This window comes from Primulina huaijiensis, chromosome 5 (assembly GCF_012295235.1).
Source record: "Primulina huaijiensis isolate GDHJ02 chromosome 5, ASM1229523v2, whole genome shotgun sequence".
NCBI classification, from domain to species: Eukaryota; Viridiplantae; Streptophyta; class Magnoliopsida; order Lamiales; family Gesneriaceae; genus Primulina; species Primulina huaijiensis.
In genome coordinates, this window is record NC_133310.1 from 20,735,009 (window position 1) to 20,762,232 (window position 27,224).

The 27,224-nt window shown below is 37.7% G+C and overlaps 2 protein-coding genes across 5 annotated transcripts; both read right to left on the reverse strand.

The window, feature by feature from the left end:
* Positions 1–859: 859 nt before the first annotated feature.
* Positions 860–3,432, reverse strand: LOC140977005 (ABC transporter G family member 1-like). The gene has a single exon (XM_073441517.1). It carries the CDS (start codon positions 3,200–3,202, stop codon positions 1,031–1,033), a length of 2,172 nt encoding a protein of 723 aa, XP_073297618.1. The 5' UTR covers positions 3,203–3,432; the 3' UTR covers positions 860–1,030.
* Positions 3,433–6,368: 2,936 nt separating this feature from the next.
* On the reverse strand, positions 6,369–25,816 carry LOC140977006 (SAC3 family protein A). Of its 4 annotated transcripts, none has more exons than XM_073441519.1 (13): positions 25,426–25,815; positions 22,256–23,200; positions 20,220–20,666; positions 19,509–19,610; positions 17,778–17,875; positions 17,529–17,691; positions 16,478–16,996; positions 16,232–16,372; positions 16,068–16,127; positions 9,247–9,377; positions 8,406–8,539; positions 8,089–8,324; positions 6,369–6,887 (listed from the first exon to the last, which is right to left on the reverse strand). In XM_073441519.1, the coding sequence occupies exons 1-13, from the start codon at positions 25,480–25,482 to the stop codon at positions 6,786–6,788; spliced, it is 3,135 nt and encodes a 1,044-aa protein (XP_073297620.1). In that variant the 5' UTR covers positions 25,483–25,815; the 3' UTR covers positions 6,369–6,785. The 4 variants fall into 4 exon arrangements, with proteins under 4 accessions (XP_073297620.1, XP_073297619.1, XP_073297621.1 ...); XM_073441518.1 differs by having other exon boundaries at positions 22,256–23,209; XM_073441520.1 differs by lacking the exons at positions 6,369–6,887; positions 8,406–8,539 and having other exon boundaries at positions 8,112–8,324; positions 22,256–23,209; positions 25,426–25,816.
* Positions 25,817–27,224: the final 1,408 nt, after the last annotated feature.

Sequence of the window (27,224 nt, forward strand, 5' to 3'; positions counted from 1 at the left end):
TAATTGATATGGGCTAGAAATGACAATCAAGTCCTAAAGGTTATATTTGTTAGACTTGTAGTCCTTACTTTTTTTTTTCCGGCAATCTATATTTTTTTTTATAATAAGTGTTATTACATAAGTTTTTTTAAAAAAAATTTAATAAGTTGTCATAAAATATAAGCAAAAACTTGTGTGAGACGGTCTTATGGGTCGTATTTTGTGAGACGGTCTCATGATAAGAGTATTACTTTTTATTGTGAATATCGGTAGGATTAACACGTCTCCCAGATAAAGATTCGTGAGATCGTCTCACAACAGACCTACTCTAAAATATAATAGCATACACTGAACTGTATATTTTCTGTATAATTATTCAATAATTTATTATAATTTTTAAATTTTCTATTTAAGATATTATGTAATAACTTGTTGAAATCAATTTGTATAAAGACAAATAAGATTTTAATAATTTTGATAAGTAATTCATCAATCGTGGATTAATATACGATAACCGTTAAAGTGACACTCAACTAATAGATATATTGTACATTCATCATATGATTGATTGTCTTAGTACTCAGCATAGAGACCGACAAAGTTGATTACATCAAATCACTGTAACATAACATTTTTTTTAAATTTCTTAAAATACCACAATTTATTTTCATTTTTACTCTGTTTTCAGATACAAATATGTAGTACTGAAAATGCATATTATAGCCATTTATTGCATCAAATTGAGTTATACATTTTAATCTCGATGAAATAAAATCAGAAAAAAAATTGTAAAATCCTTTTGTCACGTCGGGTTAACAAAAATATTGTAAAATTATATTATTTAAATTTAAAAAAAATTGTGAAGAAACCATCAAACAAATAAATTACAAAAATTTACAGTATTGAATATCACTACTGAAAAAGCACATCAATTACATTCATTAATTGTCTAGAAAATTATACAAAATTCCCAACTTTTTTTTTTGGAAAAAAAAAAAAGCACAGATAATCCACAGTGGAAACAAATAATGCCAAATTATATTCCAAATACTTACCTTCTCTTGTTCTTACTCCCAACCAACAAGGACAAGTAGAACAAAACCCTGAAAAAGAAACCCCAAGCCACGGTAACCCACAGACAACCCCATTTGCTAAGATCATTCACCCCTTGCTGCTGCAATATATCCGCCCCCGTGGTCACGCATGTGTTGGTGCTGATCTTGATCCCCAGTGTGCTGCTCAGGCTATTCAAAAGCTTCACTTTCAAAGAACTCGGCAATGTCCCTAAAGGGGTGCTGTCGAATATTTGGATCCCACGCATGAAGCATTTTATCTTATCCTCAAACTCGTTCTGCAGAACACCCTCGTAGGGGTATTTTACGAGGGATAAGTAGTGGAACCATATCCAGTATGGTGGGATTCGGTCTCGGTTGATGAAAAAGCCGCTGAAGAGTAGAAAGTATGCTAAAATGGCTACAACAATGGTGTATCCTAGCATGACATGTGGGACGACACCGGATAAGAATGTTACAAAGGAACTTCCGGCCCAAAAGGAGGCGAAGATTATCAAGAAGTAGAAGAGGAAACTGCCGTCGAGTCCGACTGCCCAGAAAGTAATGGCAGCAAAGGCTAAGGAGAGAAATAATAGTGATGGAAGTGATACTAGGGAGTGGGATAAAACGTAGGATGATCTTCTGTAAGCATTGTACGCTGTTTCACGCATGAATATGTACCTTTCTTGGAGGAAAACGGGGAGAGCATCGGCGCAGGTGTAGAAAGTTGTGGACATGGCGAATGCGAAGAAACCGAGTCTCTCTTGGACCCCTTTGGGGGAGTTGTCGAGTCTCCAAAACATGGTGGCGAGGATGAATCCTGTCACCACGACAGCGCAGAGACGGACCATGAAAAGCTCGGGCAATCTTCTTGAATTTGTGAATGATCTTTTGGAGAGTACAGCTAGCTCAATCCACAATGGATTTGCAAATTTGGAGACCATTGATGTGGGGTTACTTGTGCCGTTTGCGCCTGCTCCGGAAACTAGCTTTCCTCTTGAAATACTGGCACTGATTGCTTCTTTCAGTGAAAGATTGACGGATCCATTCGGGTCTGGGTTTGGTTCAGAATTTCTTGATGACCTTCTGAACGTTTGCCAAGATCTGTTGAATTCAACGAGGGACTTTGTTCCACCTGGTGATCCTTCAAGTTCACGAATCAAATCGAGTGCGAACTCGGTTCGATTCTCATTGTCTGGTATGGGGTGGCCAAAATCTGAGAAAAACAGTGGCAAATTGGAGGGAGAGCCACTGTATACAGTCTGCCCGCGTGACAAAAAGATCATTTTGTCCAATAATCCAAGAATCCGATAACTCGGCTGGTGTATGGACATAATCACCACACTCCCACTCTGTGCAATTCTCTGCAGTACTTTCACCACCATGAAAGCGCTGGTTGAATCCAACCCGGACGTGGGCTCATCAAGAAACAACAATATGGGGTCGTGGATGATGTCGATTCCGATAGAAACCCGCCGCCGCTCGCCTCCGGAGACTCCCCGGTGGCCCTCATCCCCGATGACAGTCTTGGCGGCGTTTCTTAGCCCAAGCTGATCGACTAACGTCTGGACTCGGAGTTTTTTCTTGGATTTGGAAAGGTTTCTTGGTAACCTGAACTCCGCAGCAAACATGAGGGTTTCTTCAACTGTGAGCATGGGAAACAAAAGATCATCTTGCATTACATATGCAGAAATCACTTTCAGCATTCTTGACTCTAACACTTCACCGTTAAGCGTGACAGAGCCTTTTAAACTTCCCTTCGCCATACGATTCGCGAGTGCGTCGATGAGGGTCGATTTTCCCGAGCCTGAGGCACCCATAACCGCCATTATCTCACCGTCACGAGCCTCCCCGGAGATGTTATTCAGAAGGGTTTTCGTCCCACCTTCTCCACGGCGGAGGAGGGAGCACTTCCGGCTGACTTTGACACTGTAACTAAGATTACTGAACGTAAGCAGAAATGGAAGAGCGCGAGGCTCCATGCTCATTTCCACAACCTGATGCACCGGCGTTTCGTCCCCTGTGACCTCCTTCCTCACATCGCCAACGCACTTCAGAAGCTGTCCCAGCGTCGGGGAGGCGGCGGCCCGTGGCATCTCATCCGAGCGGCTGTAAAACGCCATGGTTTCTTGAACAACTTCATGATTCTCTGTTGAGGCAACTCTTGACATTGGAATCAATGGAAGGAAAGAACAAGAATCCAGCTGGTTACAAGTAGGTCAAGAGTTGTGGAGCAACAAAAACAGAGAAATTTTAAACAAGAATTATAAATGCAAACCAAGTCCAACTGTATGAATTGATTTGTGCTTCTCTAGGAAAGGAAAAGGTATTGGACATGTAAAACAGCTTTTAATACAAATTATCCCACTCGGGACTCTGCATGCGATGGAGATATATAACAAGAAATGTACAAAAGTGTGAATGGTTTTAATTATGCCACGATTGTCAACAAATTAATGGGATTTTATTTGGGTACATATTTTCATTAACTTTAATTTAATTAATGTTGTTCCATTACACAATATATATAATTTGATTATTATTTTTAGAAACATAATCGTGGGAAAGAAGATTTTGAGGTTGATTAATAGTAGGTATAAAAATTTATTGGACGAAGAATGAATATAGATGTGAGAGGTGACCTACTACACCTCCTAATCTTTTTATCCACACGTCTTATTATTTACATAAACCAAAAGAAAGAAATGCTATAAGTTGGTAAGGATGGTAATCTGCTGTTTATATATAATTCAAATTTATAAAGAATATGATTATATTATTTGTTCTAACTTCTTCTGCATGACAATATATACTTTCTTTCCCGAGTTTGAAATTCGGGTGAACTTAATTACCTTGTATGTTGAGCTACTTAGCTTCTAGCCATAAAAGTCTTCTCTTAATTTTGTACAAAACGACTCTTGAGAAGAATAAAATGTATTTTTAAGTTATGAAGAAGTTTCTGTTATTTACATGTTATATTATATGATGATGATGAGTAGTTTTTATTATTCAACAACACAATAATTTACTCATAATTAAGATTATACACGATTAACCATATACCTAATGTGGCATCCATCTCCCTCTTAAATTTTTCCGCAAACTCATATATATTTAGTTTTTACATGTCCAGAAAAAATATATATACACACATAATTTATTTTCTTAAAATTTTGGAATTTCAAATTTCATCCTCCTACATACGCAATACTGTAATGCCCGAGATTTTTATTATGTTAATCGGAGATTAATGATTATGACTTGTTGCGATTATAGACGGACCACTCCGAGACCAGAATTGGAAATGCATGAGTTGACTATGTGAGCTACAGTAGGTATCGCGCACATGCGCGGCAGAAATGCGCGCAGGGCCATTGCCGAGGCAGAGAACCTCGTGCATATGCGCGAGAAGAGGGCGCGCATATGCACGAGCTGGTGGACTTGAATTCTGCGGAGGCCATAGGTCTCGCGCATATGTGCGAAAAGAGGGCGCGCATATGCGCGAGCAGATGAGAAGCCAAGGGCCGAGACCAGCAAGAATATGAAGCCACTTGTGATTTCCCATGCAATATNTCCGTCCGTCAAATTTTGAATCCGAGTACGGTACCGTGTTCCTCGTGACAAGAGCTTCACACAGACGTAAGTTTTTGTATGTTTTAATATGATTTGGAAATATGATATTGAAGGAATCAGATATAATTAATATATGGTGTTCTTGAGATATTAGACATTGTATAATCGAAACCGGATTGAAGAACAGATACCGTATGGAATTGCTATGATTTTTCAGAGTTGATTTGATTGAGATTATACGGATTTGGTATCAGATTATGGTACAAATTGAGGTTATGAGATTTATATGATGTTGTGATATTGACTCGATTGATGATTGAGTTGTTGGTATATCGAAATGACGCCGTTACACTGTCCAAATGTACCGATAGTGAATGTTGATCCTTACATGTCTTACATGGAATAATATGTTGATATTGTGCTACTCGACATTGTCATTTCAGATTGGTATTGACAGCTTCGACATCGAGACTTCCTTGGAAACTGATAGAAGAACAAACAACGGTTTCAACTGAACAACGAAAGGTATAAATCAATGTTGAACCGGGAGGATATAACTCGAGTTAGATCTGACTTGAGTTTCCCTAAATCACATATTTATTGGATTGCATTGATGTTTGCAAGTTATGAGATCGCTATGCTTAGTCTATTGAGTTATAGCAAAGCATGTATTGAGTCAGAGCGGAGGTGCCTAGTCAATGGCGGAGGTGCCAAGTCTTTGACGGATATGCCAAGACACTGGATGCTTGGTTTATATCGATGTTGCGTAGGAGCGGATCGGCTTCTATTGCGGAGATTCGGTATATTATGCCAATGTCCAGGAATCGGGATCTCTAGATTAGACATGAGTTGAGTCTGAGATGTTGAGTTACGAGTTATTTACAGTTTTATATTGATTCATGTCTTTCAGATTATGATACATGTTATTGATATCTGTTGCATGCTTTTATATCAATCATATGATTGCATGTACACATTGTTTATACTGGGAATATTATTCTCACCGGAGTTATCCGGCTGTTGTTGTGTCTGTATGTGTGTATGGCAACAGGTAGGACATGATCAGGGTCAAGAAGAGGATGAGAGAACAAGATTAGCGTGGAGATTCGGACCCAGCAGTAGAATAAGTTTCATCACTTGATATGTAGTTGTTGAACCCTAGTTTGATATGGATCTATGTGGTACAAGACTTGTACTTTTAACTTGTGATATGTATCTCAGATTAATTACATTATGTTCCGCACGGTAGTTTAAAAAAAAAATTAGACCCAATTTATTTAATTGATCCAATTATTCCCAAGAATGATTAAGAAATGAATTAGCGTCCGGATCCCCACAAATACTCATTCAGATTCATAATGCAGGCATAAACTTATTATCATAAGAAGAATTATTTGAGTTGAAAATTTAAATTTGTATTTATGATATGATTAAAAACAACCACCAAACTTTTTTTTTCAACTCCACCTTCTATTTAACCCGTATACAATGATCTCGTGCTTGTAAAAAGATTATATATAAACCCTCTCTACATAAACATATACTATTTAAATGTTCCTACACTCGATCACAAAAATGGAGCATTATGTTGTCATAAAATATACACATCAGAAATAGCGTCAACAGACGATTTGTGTATTGTGATAGATAAACATTGTATTGATAGAAACTGGAAAAAAATAAATAAATAAAGGTACTAAACATTGTGGAATGATTAAACTGAACTAAAAATGAAATAAATGGCTTAAAATTGGTTACAAATGGTCAAAAGGGAGCACAAAATCCATTCGAACGATGAACCCAAGGATAAACGTACTCGAAATCAGTTGTTTGATTTTCAATTACTTCTCAAGGCAAACACTACAATTTAAACCCAGAATTACAAACAAGAGCCTATATTTTCTCTTTTTATCATATAGTTGTTTCCATACAATACACGAAATTGTATGTTACGATATAATCAAAATAATTTTGGGAATACATAGAGGTCGACCAGATTCAAAATGTTCTAACCGCGTAAGGCTTGCAGTCTTCCATCGTATCCATAAGCAATTTATCGTACAATTGTGTTTCTCGTCGTTTTTTTAATTCCCCATTTCATGAGTATTGGAGCGATCTTAGGCATCAAAAGGGAATGTCAACTTTTCCGGAAGTCCTCTGTGGCATTTAGGATTTGTCACTCTAAGCTAAACTCCGAGTTAGAAAATCATTAACGGCAAGACTAGCATCTCCATGAGCTACAGCGTCCTCGGGTTCTGGCATATAAAGACTTGATACAGAAACCTGCAGGTACAAAAACCATGGGACTTATCAGAGAACCAATTAAAAGAATATATCACTGCCATGTTAGCTATTATGGCTAAAGTCAGACAAACAAAGAAGACATGTTAGAGCTCTTTTGATTTGATTAGATTATATGAAGAATATAAAAAGTAATGTTTGATTCAGTGTAGTTGCTTGTCAACGGGAAAAATCAATTTCGTTTTGCTGCTTTTGCACATATGCATGCTCTCTCTGCCATTCTGTATTTTCTTGCACTCATTTGTGGGACAGTTTCAAAAGTTACAGAGCAATTCCACATTTCCACTAATCATATGTTGGTTTGATATTGGCTGTTGTCACGCTATTTGTTATGAAAAAAAGGTGTCCCAATAACTTTTGCACAATGAACCTTCAACTGATCTAAAAACGCTGATTGGCATTTTGGTAGAACCTTCATGTTATTTGAGAAGACGTGGGCATTGGCGGCAAGAAAAAAAAGTCAAGGACGCGCTAGTTAGCAGACTCACAGGTAGACAGGAAAAGAGAGCTCCTATTCACGGATGTCGCCATACAGTACAACTTGATGCACTTAAAACTCAAGAAGCAATCTTAACAAAAGTTCCAGCAATGAAAATTGGGTTTCTGTGAAAAGAAAGGCGAAAACATATAGTTGGTTTATAAAACATAAGCAACAATTGCACAACACTCATATTTAAGATTTCTTAGCCAAATGTACATTGACGAGGCTAGAAGCCTTCACAAATGAGGAAAGATAAAACAATCCGGCTGAATTTCTAATGAAGCATTTTATGAAAAGGTGGCAGATCGCAAGGAATTGGGAAGAACTCCTAATAGATGTAATGCATATGCCAGTTGCTATCCATCGCCACCTCTAAATTTCAACCATGAGACACAAAAATTGCCATTCCAGGAAAACAAAAAGGACATTGGAACACGACTCGTTAAAAATTACAATAAAATGTCATATGCACGTCATGGATGGAATTTTTTAATGTTTGCACAGTTTTTGGAAACATGATAAAGAAAAAGGAAGAGCTTCTTCAACTGTTCAGTTATTTGGGCCAACCACAAATAATGCACACTCTTCCCCGTCTGAATAACCCACTAAATGAGCTCTTTGAACAACAATTCCAACTCTTTTTTCCCTCCGACCATCAAATCACAGTAAAATGTTGAAGAAAATACAAGAGAAGTATATTACCTTTGTTTCAAGCAACACCTCCCCAGAGTTATCGGAAGTGAGGCATGCACCATGAGCTTTCAACCAATCAACACACTCCTCCACTCCATCCACTTCCTTATGATCACTGGTTTCAGTTGTAGGTAATGCATTAATGAATCCTAGAATTTGAGCAATATATGAAATAGGGACCGTAGGACGGTATGATCGACACATGCATTTTACGGCGGCATACCGCATCTTTTCAACATAAAGATCTGCAGGAAGAAATTGTTTATCGTATAAAAGATTAAGCTATTATTCAAATACTATATAATAAGTCGGTGTGAACAACCCACCCATAAAAAAGGTGCTAATGTTAGGTGCTGTCTTATACAGTCTGAAAAATGTTACATAATTTCCAGATGTTACGGCCGCGTGGACTGAAAGCGCATGCTTTACCGCTACGTCTTTTCTAGCATCAGTTGATAACCTGGGAAACAAATTCAATTACAAAAACGACGTGATAAATCATTGAGGGCACTGACTCCAAGAGTGTGCAGGTATTTAACCACAACCAGCTAGAGCCTAAAAATTGATTTCACCAGCATGCCATGCTATGAACTAACACATACAAGTAATAATGATTTCACCAGGGATCATAGTCATTTAAAGGTACAATGCTAAAGAAATACCACCAATTTTCTTCAATGATTTGGTTAACTCAAACTGAAGAGCATGTTTGCACATTAATACACGAGCTAAATTTTTCTCTTCATCCAAATTAAGGATTCTCAATTTTCATGTTCTTTTAAGTGATTATGGCATATAGAGCAGATGCAGCCACGATGGTGCAGTTTCTTGTTTATTTTTGACAAGTTTTTATTGCCTTAAATCCTTGATCGCTACTTAACACTCCCAAATGCAAGAATCGGTTGATCCAATCCACGGATAATATAGCTTCATAGATGAATTTGGAATTCGTAAATCGAAGAGAATATGGAGAGTAGTTAAAGAGAAATCATACTACGATCGACTATATGTAAAAAACAAAGCAGAGGTGGGGTGCCTGATGGACTGAGACATCAAATTTTCATCATAATCAATCATGATATGAGAATTGATTCAAGTAATGTATTTTGGAAATTGCTAAGAGGTGAACCAATCCAAAAATATTCAGACCTAGAGATTGTTACAAACCTTGACATAGCTGACAGGATCTCCCTGTTATTGTTTGAGTGTAATATTACACACAGTAAATTATATGCTGCAAATTCCATATCGCATCCCCTAATTCCTTCTGCATATAGTGTTTTCAGCTGTGATTGGCACTGCAAAACAAAATGACAAAAGGCTTCACAACATCATGTGATCACACCGCCATAGTACTTGTTTTTCAAGTTCAATTATGTGTCAATAAAACCAAGTATCACACACAGAAAGATAAATTTGAGAATTCCTAAAAAGAGAAAAAGATAAATCTGAGAAAATAGTTGTCCAAGCCAACTTAATAACCACATATCAAAAACCAAATTTCCCAAGTCAGTCCCTCCCTGTCAATTAAGATGGAAAATAAAACATTCAGATTTTTTTTGAAATTTTTTGATAATTATATTTTCTTTTCGCTTGATAAGAATTACCGTAGTAATATTGTCAAATTTACCTATACTTTTTGCTGCGCAGATCATAAAAGAAAACAATAAAAAATAAACGATCAAATGATAACAAAGCCCGGAAAAAGTAGGAAAACAAATATGTACACAAGTCCATTACCTGAATCCCCAACCACACTAGTTCTGATGTCAGTAAAAGTAAAACAAGACCCAAACTGCAGGGATATCACAATCACAATATTGGTTCTCTATTTAAATTAAAGAATATGTACCCTCAGCCTGGAGTCTAAGAACTCACTAAGCTGCCTAGTGTCAAATTTCTTGTTGGGAATACAATTATAAAACTTTAGCAATAAACAATGCAATATTTGCTTTTATTTACATCTGTCCTCCTACACCTCACAGAATTTATGCAAGTTCCTCAAAAATTCTCTCAATACCCAACCAGGACCAATAAACAATACATCAACAATCAAGTATATTGCTCCCTCCAGTATGATCCACTTCACCAGTATCATAATAGTATCCATTTTGACCATCTCACTTAATAAAAACAACTGAATTTTTTTTTTTTTTATGTGAACCTATACTTTATTAAGATAATAGATTGGATTACAAAGAAGCGGATGAGTAATCCGCAAAACACACAAACAGAAATACTACATCTCAACTAGTGTCAGGAACATACAAGTCTCCAATCCCTAACTACATCATAAATAAACAAATGTTTATACTCTGGCAAATTCATCGTCCAAGTCGCAACTCTGAATTTGATCTTCTCCCAGACGTTGTCAACTGACTCCGATGAATATGTGAAAATCCTATTGTTTCTCTCCAACCAGATCGACCATAAAGTTCAATGAATCACCAAATACCAAAAGCTCATATTCCTTCTCCCGGTGGGGAAGCCTGGCTCCATAAGAAATAAGTCTCGTGCTCTTCTCGGAAAGGTCCATTCGAATCCCAACTCTTGTAGTATTTTTATCCAGATACCACTGGAGAAAGAACAATGCAACAAAAGATGGTCCTGATTCTCCTTTTGTTTTCAGCACAAACTACACCATTGCGGGCTTAAGGCACAAGTAGTCCACCGTTTTTGCAACGAATCACAAGTCTGCAGTTTTCCCAAAGCCACTATCCACAAGAATACTTGAACCTTGTGCGGGACCGGTATCTTCCAAATACTATAGTAATATGAGAATAGCTGAAAGTTGGAAATTGCAAAGAAAGAATCGTAGAAAAATCGAACAAAAAAAATCCCGGAAGAGTCCCCCAACCAAACTCTATAATCATCTGTACCCCGCTCTAATCTAACTGTATCTAGAACCCCTAAAAGAGTGCTTAACTCACCTATTTCGACCTCATTTAAAGCCCTCCTGAAGTGCACATCCCATCGAGCGAAAGAAGTGACTCGAAGATCTGTGACATCTATAAAGTAACTGATCGGTTCGTTAATCGAAGTGAAAATCTGAAACAGAGAAAGAAAACGCTCTTTAAACGAGGAAACCCCTCCCCCGACTATCCTCCCATAAACGAATGAAATTCCCCCCTTTTAGCACCGCCCTAATCAAGCGTTGAAAAGCCGAGTAAGAACGAGAGATAAATTTCCAAGAGTTTCTAAATGTCGAGTTCCTAGCCAACCTCACGTCTCACCCGTTATCTTGTAGTCCATAAATGCTCTTGATTACTTTTTTCCACAAGGATTCACTTTCCACCGAACCTCTCCACCACCACTTCCCAAGAAAAGTCTTGTTCTTCAAGCAAATATTCCCCAAACCCAGACCTCTCATGTCCTTCGGTTTACAAACTTGATCCCATCCAACAACATGGCAATGAGATTCTTCTTCGGCTCCGTCCCACAAGAAATCCCTCATCAATTTTTCCATCCTTTTTGCGACCCAAATTGGCACTTTAAAAAGAGACAAAGTAAGTCGGCATCGCACTTAACACCGACTTAATCAACTTATAACATAAGTCGACCTCCCTTGATGAAACAACTTTTTCCAACTTGATAGCTTCTTGGACATTTTTGACACCACAGGTTCCCAAAAATCAACGGTTTTAGGGTCGCCTCCCAAAAAAACCCCGAGATACCTAATCGGCCAATTCTCGTTTTTGCACCTGATTGTTAATGCCATATCATCGACCTAATCTTGCAAGAAATTTAGTCCCAATACGACGCTTTTTTCCAAATTGATTTTCAAGCCCAATTTAAGACTGAAGGAGTTGAGTATTTCCACTAGGGCCAATAAATGCCTATCAGACTGTACAAAAAACAAGGTATCGTCCGCGAATTGGATAAGTGAAATTTCAAGTTTGTCTCTCCCTACTTCCAACCCTCTTACTTCGTTCACTGTCTTGGCCCTGTCCACCAATCGCCCCAAACCATCGATCACAAGATTAAAAAGGAAAGGGGGGACAATGGATCCTCTTGTCTAAGGCATCTCTCACCTTCAAACTTCCCCCGTGGTCTTCCATTGATAAAGATCGAGAAGGAAACATTGGAAACGCACCCCTATATCCATTTCCTCCATCTATTCCCAAACTCTTTCTTTTGTAACACAAAATCCAGAAACCTCCAATCGACGTTGTCGTATGCCTTTTCCAAATCAACTTTAAGCACCCATCATTTCTTTTTTTTCCGTCTGTATTCCTCGACAATCTCATTCGCGATAAGGTAGCAATCCATAATCTGTCTTCCTTTAATAAATGCACACTGGTTCTCTGCTATTGTATTGCTCAATATTTTCTTCAATCTGTTCGCCAAGACTTTAGCCAATATCTTATACATACTCGTTATTATACTGATTGGTCTAAAATATGTCACTTTGATCGCTTCTTGTTTCTTTGGGATTAGGCAAATGTAAGTTTCGTTTGTGATACCATTAACAATGTCACCATCAAAAAATTCAACAAACATCTTCATTAAGTCTACTTTGACCGTATCCCAACATCTTTGATAGAAAGCCATTGTAAACCCATCTGGCCTTGGAGCTTTGGATCCATCGCTATCGAACACCGTCTTTTTAATCTCCTCTTCCGCAAACGGAATCTCCAACTCCTCAGCTTCAAGCCTATCGAAAGGATTCCACTCCAACCCGTCAAACCCCCCCCAATCACCATCTGATTTCTTATAAAGGTTTCTGTAGAAACTGATAATGCTCTTTTCAATCTGCTTCTCCTCCTTAACCACATTCCCATCCTCCAACTCCACTTTATCTATAATAGATCTAATCTTCCGATTATTCAGTAGCCCATGGAAAATTTTGAGTTCTGATCCCCATCCCTCAGCCATCTCACTTTTGCCTTTTGACTGTCCATCTGAAATTTTCTAAACGACAAAACCTTCAGTTCACACCTTGCCTCCCTTCTTTCCTCCTGAAGAATTTCAGACCAAGATCTCCCAGCCTCTAATTCATCCAACTAATTTATCTTGTTAACCAACTTCATGTATCTAACACCCACGTCTCCGAACACCTCTCTGTTCCACTTAGATACCTCTATTTTAATTCTTTTGAGTTTCTTCATAAACTTATACCCTTCCCACCGCTGAATAATCTCATTGTTCCACCATGACATAACCATCTCTTTTAACTTGTGGTGAGCCAGCCAAGCATTCTCAAATCTTAAAGGAGCAGGACCCCACCTCAGCTTAGAGGTATCAAGAAACACTGGGCAGTGATCCAATGTGATTCTGGGAAACACCGTTTGTCTAAAAGTGGGAAAGATGTCCATCCAACCCCCCGAAATGAGATATCTGTCTAAGCGACAACAAATCGGATTTGCCCTAAAATTAGATCATGTGTACTTCGCGTTAATAATGGTGGATCATATAATCCCAATTTCCTTATCAGATTGTCGAAACATGACATGCTCATGGTATTGGAAAGGCTATTCATCTTTTCTCCCGTATTTCTGACTAGATTAAAATCTCCTCCCAAGCACCATTTGTCCCCACATATTGAATTCAAACCTGCTAATTCGTCCCAAAATAATTTTCTCGGTCTTGGTTTAACTGGTCCGTAAATGGCTGATAACCACCATTTGATCTCATCATTCCGCCGAATTTCAATCGACACCGAAAATTCCCCTATCAAATTATTACTGACCACCACCACTCTGGGATCCAACATCACTAAGATACCTCCAGATCTCCATACTGACGGTAAACTGATCCAATCGACAAATCTGGACTTCCACGAACTTGCAACGAACCTTCTGTCAACCAACTCTTTCTTAGTTTCTATAAGTGCCACAATATCTGGGTTTTCCTTGCGAATGAAAGTTCGAAGTAGTTCTCTCCTTCTTGTTGTACCCCCCGGGCCCACCCTTAATATTCCATGAGCAAATTTTCATAACAACTCATTGGGACCTTTCGAAGTCGAACCTCTCTCGTAGTTAATCCCCCACTTCAGTCTGTGTCTCGCAGTCTTTCCTGCTGGACTTAGTTGCTGATCCTTCACATGCACAGACCCCTGCACTTCTTCCTTTATTTCCCATTATTGGCAGATCCACATCCTAGCCTCCTTTTTGCCGTGCTTGTTGCTTGATCTAATATAACCCCCTATTCGATCTTCCCAACGATAGGGCAGCTGGTAAGGTTCTCATTTTCTAATTGTTTTCTGCGCATATTTGAGTTACCCCACCCCGCCACGGTCCGCTTTCCATTAAGGTCGAATGATTCTACCTGAATTCGAATCTCTATAGTCCTCTCTTCAACAGAATCTGCATTCTAGTTTGAATAAACCTTCTTTCGGTGCCTTTCACCTTGTTCTTAGCTGCCCTAAGGTCATGGAAAAGTGAGGTATCCGAGCTGATGTCCTTCAAGTCCCCCGCATGGATCCCCGATGATTTTGAATGTATCCGGCGACCAGAGATTCCAAGGTAATCCAAATATCCTAACCCAACTGTTGCAACATTTATCTATCGTATCAGCCGTATTAATATTGGGTCTCCACTCCTCAAATTTCAAAGACACCCCATTGTCAGAATCCTCTCTTCATCTTTAGATAATATGAGAATTCAGAAGAATTAGATGGCTACCATACCGCTTTGTTAGCTTGGAACGGAAATAATTATACCCGTCTGTTAGCAGAGTTGCCAAGAGCAATCTGTCTGTTCCTACGAGATGTTCACCCTTCTTTTGGTAACAATGAGTGCTTCGTTCCACTTCCTACCCATCCTTATCCTACCACTGCCCTCCTTGACATTCAGCAATCCATGGCGAAGTTCCATCTCGATATTGCTAACATCCCGGTTTACTGTATTAAATCTTGTTTCTTTTGCACGTGAGCAATGATATGTTGTTGGATTTTCCTCTGAGAATTCCTTGACAGCAGCTTTACCAAAGTATTCGCAATGTTTATCCACCCCCTGAGTCATGGCCGCTGGGCACAATGGTGATCTGCTTTCTGCCCAGCTTACTGAACTTGTTCACCACTAAGAATCGTCCACGTTTGTTTGAGAACCTCTGTATGGTGAAGACCGCGTTCCTGCCCCGATAACTAAAGAAATCCGAGCAAGGATAAGAATTGTTGATGAAATCCTTGAACCTTAGGCTGAGCCAGCTTGCCTCTTCTCGGTCTAAATCCATTAAATAGCACGCGTTCTTCGTTCTTTCTGACCAACATATGGAGAGTCCCCCATTACCCAATCTCAGAGTGAAACACTTTGTGTTCAATGTTAATGACTTCATCCCTGGCAGCATCTCTAGGAACGGGAAGAGCTCTCCTACTGGTCTGTGCATTCGTCTCCGTGTCGAGATGGAAGACGCGGTGATTTGGCGTCGAGCAAACTACAAGAGGTTTCCTGCGACAGTGTGAATGACAGCTCCGTTGACGAATAAATATACTCACCTGAAAGAGACTGGGCTGAAAACAATATATGAACCAAGAAGCTCGCTGTCCGGGTATACACCAGCACCGTTGTGACCCACCGGACAATATAAAGAGACACAGCAGCTGGAGAACCCCGAAAATGAGGACAATTGGTCGGAAGAGGGGAGTGGTCGAAGGAAAGGTAGTTGGTAGATAGAGAGAGAATTTTTCACACCAAGAATACAGGGATCTGCGAATTCTAAGAATTGTTTTTGATCCAATCCATAGGAATCAATAGAAAAAGCGAATCCCTTATGATACACCAGATCCGACTCGTTTCTGTGAAACTTTTGACAACTGAATATTATCATAATTCGAACATCAGAATGACCACTGAATATTTCAAATCAATGTCAATATGTGAAAGCATTTGTGTTCCATTTAGTATATCAGAAAAAGGAAAAAAATGTAGTGAATAGGTCAAAAGTCAGAAAAATGTCCCATACATATATACTTGAAACCAAACTATAAAAATGTGAGAAGTCTGTATCGAAAAAAAAATAAGTAGTCTGTGAGAGTTGAAAGAACAAACCTGATTATACTCTGGCAAGTCCCCAACTTCCATCGACAATCTAGCATGCATTTCATAGACCTAGAATCATTAGAGCAATCATTGCCAAAATTTCTACAGTAAAATCGGAATGATACATGAGATAACCAACATTTTAAAACGTAATAGTATCATTGTATAAATACCTTAACTGTAAGCTCATTGCGTATACGTTGCACAGTAAGATCTTGCCGTATAGATTTTAACTGATCACATTTGTACAAGTAATTTTTCTGAGAATTTTGAACCATAAGTAAAGCTGTTTCCAGCACTTCTTCAGGTCTCACCTGCAAATTAATGTATGTCTTACGATAATTCTAGTGACATGTAAATCATCCAGCAATAACATAGATTCCCATGAAATTACAACATGAAGAAGCATGTGAATATACCGTAGCTGGATCAGGAGCAGAAGTAAGACGCAGATAGCGTTTCTCAATTTCCTGACAGGTTCCTTTGACCGTAAGAGAATCCCAATCAATATCTTCAACAGCCCTGCTCCCACTTTCCTCGACATTTCTATTAAGTATTATAGCACTAGCTCGCCTTGCATACAAATTTCCAGATCCCACATTGTTTGCTTTAGAGTTAATATCTTTTGCGCGATTCCCATGTTTTTTTTCAAAACGTTTTGAACGGTTTTCTCGTCTCTTCTTCTCTTCCGATGAATCCGCAAGTGCAACAGCAGCAGCAGAGTACTTTGTTAAACTCTGTCCCACGTCACTGTCGCTGGAATCATCCACATCGTCCACAACATTCAGGACATCACCAAGACGGTGCCTCTTCAGGACATCACCAAGACGCTGCCTCTTCGCTGGTCTTGTGAGATTCTTACTAAAAACTTTTGGATCTGCAGAAGAGAACTGATTGCCAAGATTATCCTCCTTATTCTCTATTTTCCTATCTGCAAACTGCAACCAGACAGATGACTGATCAGTTTGATCAACAAAACATTATCAACATCTCATGAAAAAGTAACCGAATTTTTCTTCATCAAGCTAGATGGAATGAAGCTTTTATCAAATCTAAAGATTATCCAGAAAATAAAAATCAAACAAGGCACTACCACCTTCCTCACAATGACAATATTAGGAGGTTTTTACTCTAATATTAATAAGTGAACAATCACATAACCATGAGCAGATGATAATTTAGTATGTATCAAACACAATGTCACATGTGAATTTATAACCCATTGTACAAAATAACAAAAGGCAGATGAACTATTGTAGAAACCATTGAACTAATAACAAGATTTGAAGCCATTATTCTACCAACGAAGCAGAATGTTTAGTGGCAAAACCAGAAAGTGTGACCATTATCAAACATACACATAACAAACCACAGTGGACCCAAAAGAACCTCCAATCCCAATTCTGTTCAATTGATAATAACGTTCGAAGATGACCAAGAACTAAAATTATTCAGGGAAAAAACTAATACCTGTTTGTTCCAACCACCATATTTTGGAGTTTTGTCAGACCGATTGGCAGAGGTTTCAGCCGAATTCACATCCAGAATAGGCTCCCACCTACTTTTGCCTCGCCGAGTAGGACTTTTTTTGCTCCCTGGCATTACAGAGTTTAGGATTGGAAATTGTACATCCCTGCAGAATAAATATTGCATAATTTATTGGCCCCTAATCTGAATTAATGGATCTGTGCATAACAGAATAAGACAGAAGAAACATACTCCTTGTTAACTGTTTCAGCATTGGGAAGGGGAAGAATAGGCTCAGTATCCCAATCTTTTGTATATAGTGTACCATCAGCAGTTGCCTTTGTTATTAGCTGAAAGATAATTGATTAAGAAACGATATAAAATATTTGGAATTTCAGAAACAATAAAAGTAGGTTTTCCTAACCAATCATTGTTTGTTATTATTTGCCGACATTCAACTTTTAAAGCAACCGGAAAAAAAGGGAAAAAAAATTAACCATAAAAACTTCTAACACACAGCATGTCCAAGCAACCATGTAACAGAGTTGGCCAAATGTCAAAACATTTTAAACTTGCTGAGTAAACACCATCATGGACGGAAAAATGATGGCCAAGACAAAAAAAAGTTTTTAAGATAATTGAGAAACTACTATCCTTAGTATAAGGTGTATTAAATAGATGGCTTGAAGCTCTTGATAGTAAAGATTTTAGAATAATCGCTCAAAAAACGAAATATTTAGCCTATAACTTTGTTCTTGAATCTATACGAATTGGTAACCATACTGAGATTAACGGTCGAGAAGTCCCAGAGTGTGAAGATTTTCGCTATTTAGAATCTATTATCCAAAAGACTTGGGACATTAGATAGTATATAGACCATAGGATTAAAGTAGGGTGGATGAACATCACGAGTCTTATGCGATAGAAGGATGCCTGCGAGATTAAAAGGAAAATGTTATAAAACTATTGTTCGACCAGCTATGTTTTATGGCTCGGAGTGCTGGGCCACTACAGCACTACATATGCATAAGATGGCAGTAGCATAGATGCATATGTTCAGATGAATGTGTGGCAAAACGCGCAAAGATATAATTAGAAATGAAAAGATTGTGAGATATTTAAGTGTAACCCCCACATATGATAAGATCAAGGTGAGAATTCTAACATGGTTTGGTCATGTGAAGAGAAGACAAACATAGCCTCAATCTGAAATACCTTAGATTGACAGGTTAATGGAATGAGTAGAAGGGGGTAAGCGATTGAAAACTTAGATAAACGTGATTAAGGAGGATATCTTAGATCTTGGTTTAAAAGATGATTTCTGAGAAAATCGCTTAGTTTAGAGAACTAATATCCCCGCAGGCTGCAACTAGCGGGAATGTGTTATAATGATTATGGAATATGCCAATATGTCATAGAGTAAACAGACAGAAAATAAATAAAGAGAGAGATATGTCAGCACACACACACACACACACACACACACATATATATACATGTAGATATAGTAGAATATGAGTGTGTTGTTGTAGCGTTTTTAAGAAAACAAAAGAAAGGCCGCATAAAGAATTTTTTATCACTAAGCTATCACTTCAAATGAAAGAATTTCAAGAAAAAAAAAAGGCATTTCAAAATTGAATTTCAAGAAAAACAAAGGCATTTCAAAATTTCGATGACCAACGAAAGAAGCGGGCTATGACATGCAACAGTAAATCATTGGACAGTCGCATCTTTACTGATTCTTAAACTTGGAAAAATATACGAAGTTGATTTTGCAATAGTCAATGCAGAAGAGGTTAAGAGACTACATTCAGCCTTGAAATGTGTTCAGCACAAAGAACAGGAATTCAAAAACTGCCACCAGTTCTTTCACATGATAAAAGAAATCCGAGATATCAGATTTCTTATATTAGTCATTGAAAATTAGTGTCTACTCTGTTCTTACAACGATTGCATATGCAAGATTTAATCCAAAGGCTATACCTCCTTCATAAGAACTTGGCAAGCCGCAAGCTGCCTATCATCTTTGCAGCGAGCCAATGCCCTTTCAACATATCCACGTAATGACTTGGGAAACATGCCAGGCTGCCACAGTAAAGACAATGACTAAAGTTAGGGTTCACAAACATGTATCCTCCATTTTCTTTATTACCATTCGACTGTACTGGCAAAGATTGTTTTCCATATTTTCATTGAAAACCCTGCATAAATTTTAGCACTTTGGCACATCCAAATAAAATAACATGTATATATATACACACAAACAGATTAAGAAATACACCAAGAACTCAGTATGATAAACTAGGCAAGATTGACGATTGTGTTCATTAATTCCATTCATTCGTAGTTGGGGCAATAAAGGTAGGCTGGATTTAGAATTTTAATCGAGACTCTGAGCACATGCTCTTAGGGTTTATGGATATCTTCATGACGTGCACTAAAGAACCAGATACAAACTGGTCAAATCAAACATACTTCATAACGAGCACCTTTTCATTAACTTGAAGCAGGTGAAAGCTCTAGATCTGGAAGCAATAAATTCGACCAACATTACAAATAGGTACCATCTACAGAGATAATTTACAAAATAAAGATACCATGGTAGCATGGTATTTATTTAACAATCTTTATTTCTGACATATTTCAAACAAGCTGAACAAAATAGGGCAGAAGAACATAACAAGACAGCCAAACCTTGAGCATGGAATCAGCAGCATCATGAGTCAAAACTTTTTCATTGGGCTTTTGCACTGAAACACCAATATAGGCTGGTTTTGCAGCTGCGCTGATTGTAGAGTTATCCTTGTCAGCTTTTGGTACACTCGAAGGCAAATTTGAAGCAATTCTTGGATTATTTGGAATTTGCATTTTGTTTACTCTTCGTGCATCTAATGGATCGAGAGGTTGTGAAACAGGTTGAGAGGATGCATGGTGACTCTGAGAAACTTCGTAAGATGGATACTGTGTGGTAGCATCTTGAGAAAATGTAGAGTTTTGTTTATTTTGAAAACTTTCATACGTGGGCACTATACCCGATGTATTTGGAACTTGCAGTTGAAATGAATTAGGTGGGTCATTTTGAATAATCAAATCCCCATGTTTCCTGTAACTCTCTGTGTGACCACCACTTGCTGTGACAGGCTAACAACAACAAAAAACACGTTAATGAGATAGACAATTCATGCTCAAGAACAGCTACCTCTAAAGAGAGTCAAGCTTAAGAGCTATGAGCTAGTCCCCCCTCCCGTCCACCCATATAAGAGAAATAAATCCATAATCATTCAAGGAACTCAGATCCTGAAAATCGAAGACAATACTAAAAAATCACTAGCCAAAGATAGCTATTTTACCAAATCCAATAAAGGAACTGGCCAGATCTAGATATTTTACAAAATCCATAACTATTTCCAATTTTAACTTGTTCATATAGGATGAGATCTTAGTTGGAGAGATTGAAAACGAGAGAGATAATACTCAAATTAATAACAGGAAATTGTTGCTTGCTTACTTTTCCGTTCTAAGTTTCAATGCAAAAAACAGTTCATAGAAGAGCTCATTTCATTACATCTTATCTTATTATTAGCCACTCTGTACCCTTGAATTAATGTGATAGTGTTAACAGAAATAGAAATTAATGAGTTTCAAAAATCCCACGCTTTCCGCTATTTCATAGCCAGAAAACTCTGCCAGGACAAACCTGTGCGTCTTAATAAGCTATTCATCCATCAATTTGTTATTGCTTTTTACATGCTACTTTGGTCCCCGAGAAAGGCATTGTCATCCCTTGCTTAATATTTGAATTAGAACGGAAATTTAGTTTGTAGGTTATAAGACGAAATCTTAGGCAAAGCTTGAAACTCAAAAGTAGAGGTTGAAAGTTATTATAAACAAATGATTCCTCAAGTACTGGTACTTGAAAAGATGGTTGGCTTTTCAAGAACCTATACAGGGCAGACTATAGTAGACAGAGAGTAGATTAACACATAAATATATTGCTAACAATGATACAAGCCTAACATACATGGATTGCAGGATTGTTTGAGTGCTCCTCTGTCCACTGTTAGATACATCCACTTTCCAGATATCACCAGAAGTATAATTCAGGATTCTATCAAACTAATTTTCTCACAACAATATAATTAAGAGCTATGTATATCAAGACATAATGAAAAATAGGAGATCGATATGAAATATTAAGGTTGAAAGAAGCGACGAAAACAGTACGGCAAATAATAAATCCCTACAATTATAAAACTCCAAGTGAAGAGTCTATTTTATTTAGGACAAAAGGATTCAGATAGCCAAGAGAAACATGTATTCATTGTTATAAGCTTATTTTTTGTCTCTCGATAAATTCTTCTAAATGTCCAGGTAAGTATCTTTAGAAAAATTAGAGTTTTGTAACATCATGCTCAAGCCCTACTCCATCTCTATACTATTTGTTCCAAAACATAAACTTAAACTTGTCCAAATTTAACAATCCAAAGGTACCTGCTCCTACATCAGCAACATTGTTTTATTCCATCTCTACGAAACGGAAAGAGCAATGCAAATAATTATTCCATTGCACAAAATTGTTTAAGCATCAAATACGTAATAAGAATAAAAAGAGGAATGTGAAATCAAATAAGGGCATAAATGAAACCCAGGCAAAGGCTCGAGGGAACGTTGGTGCATGGGTAATAAGACACAAACTTTTCAGCATAAATTAATGGTAACGACTACCAAACCTGCACAGAAGTCAATTCAGATGAACCAGATTCAGGCCTCCAAGAAGGGGTATATGCTACAGGCATCTTGTTGTTTGACGGTGTGTACCCACTGTTTGCATTAGGCATGGAAGAACTCAGACTAGACGCACTAGAGATAGATAGCTTCTCAGTTCCAGGAGCACAGCTGACTTCCATTTGAGATTGCCTGTAATAGTCCTCCCATTGCTTATAGTGCTGCTGATAATGATTTGTTGTTACACTAGGAGTAGAACTATAGGATGAATTTGAGTCTGGAGTGTAATTTGGATACGGATGAGAATTGTAAGCTGCATAGGGCTGATTTTGCCAGAGGTTTGTCTGACTAGCGTAGGTGCCACTTGTGTAACTTCCAGATGTCTGATAATCACCAGGATTATAGTAAGTGCTAGAGTAACTCGCAGGCCCAGCATAAGACCCAGTATTTTGAAATGAGGAAAGAGGCTCATATTGAGCACCTGTGTTTTGGTATGCCCCTACATTTTGTGTGTAAGATTGATTTGATTGTTGTTGATATTGATTAGATGGTTGCTGATACTGGCTGTATTGCTGTTGATATTGACTGGATTGCTGTTGATACTGATTGGATTGCTGTTGGTACTGGTTTGGTTGCTGTTGGTAGCCATTATAGTAGGCTGCATATCCTGTGCTGTTATACCCGTAGGAATCAGTGTTTGGATATACACCATACCCACTATAACCTTGTGTCGTGATTGTGGCTCCTGAATTTGACGTGGAGGCACCAGATGCTTCATTCATCCCATCTTGAACATTTCTCAAGGTTACCTCCATTAGCTGACTATGAATGTAATTGGAATCAGTCACAATTCCATTCTCCTTCAAGCTATGATTCTCTGGCATGCTCCATGATACCGTGGCACAATTTGGAGAGTAATATGATGTATGAGATTGATGTGGATCAACAGTCTGATGTTTCTGATACATGAAGAGAAAAATAAAAAATTTAAGGAACCACAAATTAGTGAACTTATCCCAACCATAGGAACATATCAACTTATTGTGTAAAGATCAAGCGGGTTTGAAAGGAAATATAGCAGAAGATTTAAGACCTGCTTGAGAGAATAATTTTCACGTAACTTACAAGTGTAAACGATAGTAATCTATACCAGCAGTCTCAAAGAATATAAGATCACGAACCATGAAGGCATATAAGTACAAGTATTGCTATACATCTCTATATGATTGATATCAAATAATCAGTTTTTTAAACCCCTAATCAATAAGTCAACCAGTGATAAAAATCCAGCTGAAACATCATCAGGCAACATAGCAAAATTCTCCATAAAAATTAAAAATAAAAAGCACTAACAACAACATGGAGCATGCCCTAATAACACTTCAATCTTCTTGGATTTGAATAACTAAAACAATCCGGAATTTTTTTTTAACTTCAGAATAGCACTTTAACCTTACATACGCAGGCGCTTATCATTGTGTGGATAACAAGACCCACAAACTCATTGCAGCTATTCAAACCTCATGGAGTGGATCGCTCATAGGGCCAAACCAAAGAGAATATCAATGGAAAGTTACCGTCCTACTGAAGGTTATAAAATTTGTTTCCCATTTACAAACTAAACAAGTTCGTAAACGACTGAATGATCACTACGAAACCTCAACATCAGAACCTACGGCTATTACCTCCTCTTATCCTTCCCACATATGAAATATAAATAATTTCCCGAAACTCTCAAGGTACTGCAGAAAGACACAAATAAGCCATAATGACACCGGGTACAAATGGAAATAATTGAGTATTGGATTTCATACCTTCTTTAAATGGGAAAATTCCAATACAAAGAGGAACTAATGAGAGAAGTTTCAGACTTATGGACCCTTTCACAACTGTTTTGCAATCAAAAGAAAGACACAAGCACTGCAATGACAAACCTAAGCCACCTGCATACCACCTATAATATCTTATATTTGTTTTGTTACTAGTCTAAAAATACTACATTTCAGTGCAATGATATAAAAACGACTGTATATGCCGAATTAAGCAAGATTATTTACAATGTAACTATAAGGTAATCTGCAGCTAGCACTGCAGTTGCCAGGACATCTTGTATTGATCAAATATATTAGAATCTCAATCAATTGTAGCTATATCAATATGTAGTGCTCGGCATAACCGAGAAAATCTATGTGTCTGCTTGTACTTTGCTCGTATTTAAAAATCCGTATAAAAATCTGACTACATTCTTGAATGACCAGAAGAAACTTAAGTTACACAAAAAAAAATTTCAGTCCAAAATGGTGCTATAGGTGTGATGGAACTAACAAATGAGCCGAGAGGTTGGCACATAGTTTTACTCTTATATAAGTTTTAGCAATCTGCAAAGACACAAATACCAGAGTGCATGCTAGTGTCATATTTTCTCTGGAAAAATTGGAACGAAGCACAAATAGAAGCCTTTTAATATGATGGTCTTGATCTTGAATAAGCTCAATATCATCTACATTTATTTAAACCGCATACACATTGTTATAGCTACTCATACTATCACTATGCAACATATAGTGCTCAAATTTGTATGCCCACCTAAAAGTTGACATCCATAGTTTCAGTCAGTCCTTGAGATCTGCCTATGCATACGATGCAACAGACCGAAAAGCTATCCAAGACAAGGGCTAAAACTTTTTAGTCGAACCTCAAATAATTTATTCAGCCTTGTACACTAAGAAATTCGTAGTAAACAATGATAACTCTTAAACGAAGCCGAGGAAAATTTATATTTTCTTAATTGTCAACTAGTAAATCAAGAACATGGCCTGCAGCAGTTTGCGCTTAGAGGGATCAAAAAATGGATGATCATAAAAATGCACAAAGATGATCAGTGCCTGGAACTAAGAAATCCTATACATAACCATTAGTGAATCAACTCCTGATTGAGTAAAAATGCTTACAAGCCTCTCCAATACATTTTAGCTTATTCATGTCTTACTTAACTTCCAATACCACGTGCTACGTAATTACCAAACGTGGTAAAACCAGCTATGCACTAAAACAAGTCGGAAACGTCATCTTGAAAAGATAGAAAACAATTGGCAACAAACACCTTCTTTAACAAAGTTCATAAACGAAAACAAGTTCGTATTTTCAACGAGCAACATATAAGGTGATTTATTACCTCGATAGTACTGCGGTCCAGTGTGGTAACAGTTTCCGCGCTTTCTCCTTGATTCATCGTCTCCTCCTCAAAATTTCAATCAAGCGCCTTCGAAAGATAAGTCTGTCAATCTTTTTTCAGTAAAAAATACAATTCCGAAATCCTCCAAACCAATTTTAAAGACAAATTATGCATTACAAGCCCTAACTAATCCTGCAAAACAAAACGCCAGCTTGAAAACTGAATTGCGGACACAATCTATCTCGCATTAGAACCGACTTTCTCTCGGATCAGAAACCCCTAATACAAGCACGAATAGAAGAGTAGTAACACGAAATCCAGCCACGACTTTATTCCTGATTAAGGGTTGAATTATTTTGATAGATGTAGATTGGTTTAAGGCAAAATCGAGACTGATTAATATACTTTAAAAAAAAATCCTTTAAGCATATTTTCCGGGTTTTTTTTAAATAAATAAATTATGGATCGTGCGTTTGACAAGTGCTTTCAACACAATAAATCAATGAACTGTAATAGCTCGTATTCTAAAAATATTTACACCGATGAATTAAATCGAGTTTGATTATAAATTAAGCGGAAAACTCTCGAAGTTTCGTTATATACTGTGCAACTGAATAACTGAAAATTAAGAGAATCAGTTGTTGGCATATATCAGTTCAGTTATGTTGGAAACTGAACTGATGGATGCTCTAACTGATCAAATCAGTTTGAAAATAATAGTTAAACAATTAAATAACACATGATATGTTTATGGATGTTCAGAGACTTCAACTGCTCCTATGTCAGCCCTTCTATCACCTCGAGTATGATCCACTAGAAGACTTTAATTTATACAACACCTTGTATAAACCCACTCAACTTAGGACTTACCCTACTACCTAACTGAACTCCTAGTCTAGACTGAAGGCAGCATCATCCAGCCAACACTTGGTTAACGTCTATGTGTCAAAGACTACATACACAAGTTTAAAGTTTTTGTGCAAGACTCACTCAGCTATTCAATAAGCTCAACTCTCTGATTTATGTGAGTGATTGTGTGTGCATGTGTGAGAACTGAACAATGAATATCACAAGAAGGTGTTCTCACACACTGAGAAAAATAGAGCTTCTATACTAAGCTGATAACACGTTGAAATGTTTCCTCTCTTGTTCACAGACACTTGTAATATATTGTCTTCACTGATCTTCTATTTATAGGCAGAAAACTGATCGTACAGTGATACTCAATAATTGTATCTGTTGCAGCTTGAATGTGCTCCTTGATATTTGTGTCTCGACTTTTCCGACATCTATGCTGGAACATTTTGTCTTTAAGTATTGCTGCAACGTCCATTATTGTACCTTGATCGTACAATAGCTTTTGTATCATTGTGCATAGCTGAAATCCACTTAGGTAAGCTTGTCTTGATCTGCAACTGATTGATTTCTAACTGATGCACCTAACTGGTCATCTGAACTGATCTTGTGTTGGGCTGGTGAAATAAGTTGACTCGTCAGTTGAACTGATTTCACTCTTTCAGTTGAACTGGTCAGCTGGGCTCTTCATCAGTTGAACTCTTCCTCAGCTGGTCGGGCTTCTGAAGATCTCATGCTAAACCATTTATCAGCTGGGCAATCATTTGAACAATTCGTTGACACTTCAGTTGGACTGATTCAGTTTGAGCAATCAATTGACACTTTCAGTTTGCTTCTCGAAAACTTTAGTTTTGACTCGATTAACTGATCAGTTCGAAGCCTGATCAGTTTCAGCATCATGCACACTTCGATAAATCATTAGTAACAAAATAACAAGTTTTGTT

Excerpts from the sequence above, each read along its gene's own strand:
- LOC140977005 (XM_073441517.1), bottom strand. The coding sequence starts at position 3,202 with ATGTCAAGAGTTGCCTCAACAGAGAATCATGAAGTTGTTCAAGAAACC.
- LOC140977006 (XM_073441518.1), bottom strand. The coding sequence starts at position 25,482 with ATGAATCAAGGAGAAAGCGCGGAAACTGTTACCACACTGGACCGCAGT. Across the intron at positions 16,373-16,477 it reads CTGCTCCTGATCCAGCTACG|GTGAGACCTGAAGAAGTGCT; the intron begins GTATATTCACAT and ends ATTAATTTGCAG. Across the intron at positions 9,378-16,067 it reads ACTTGCCAGAGTATAATCAG|TGCCAATCACAGCTGAAAAC; the intron begins GTTTGTTCTTTC and ends TTTGTTTTGCAG.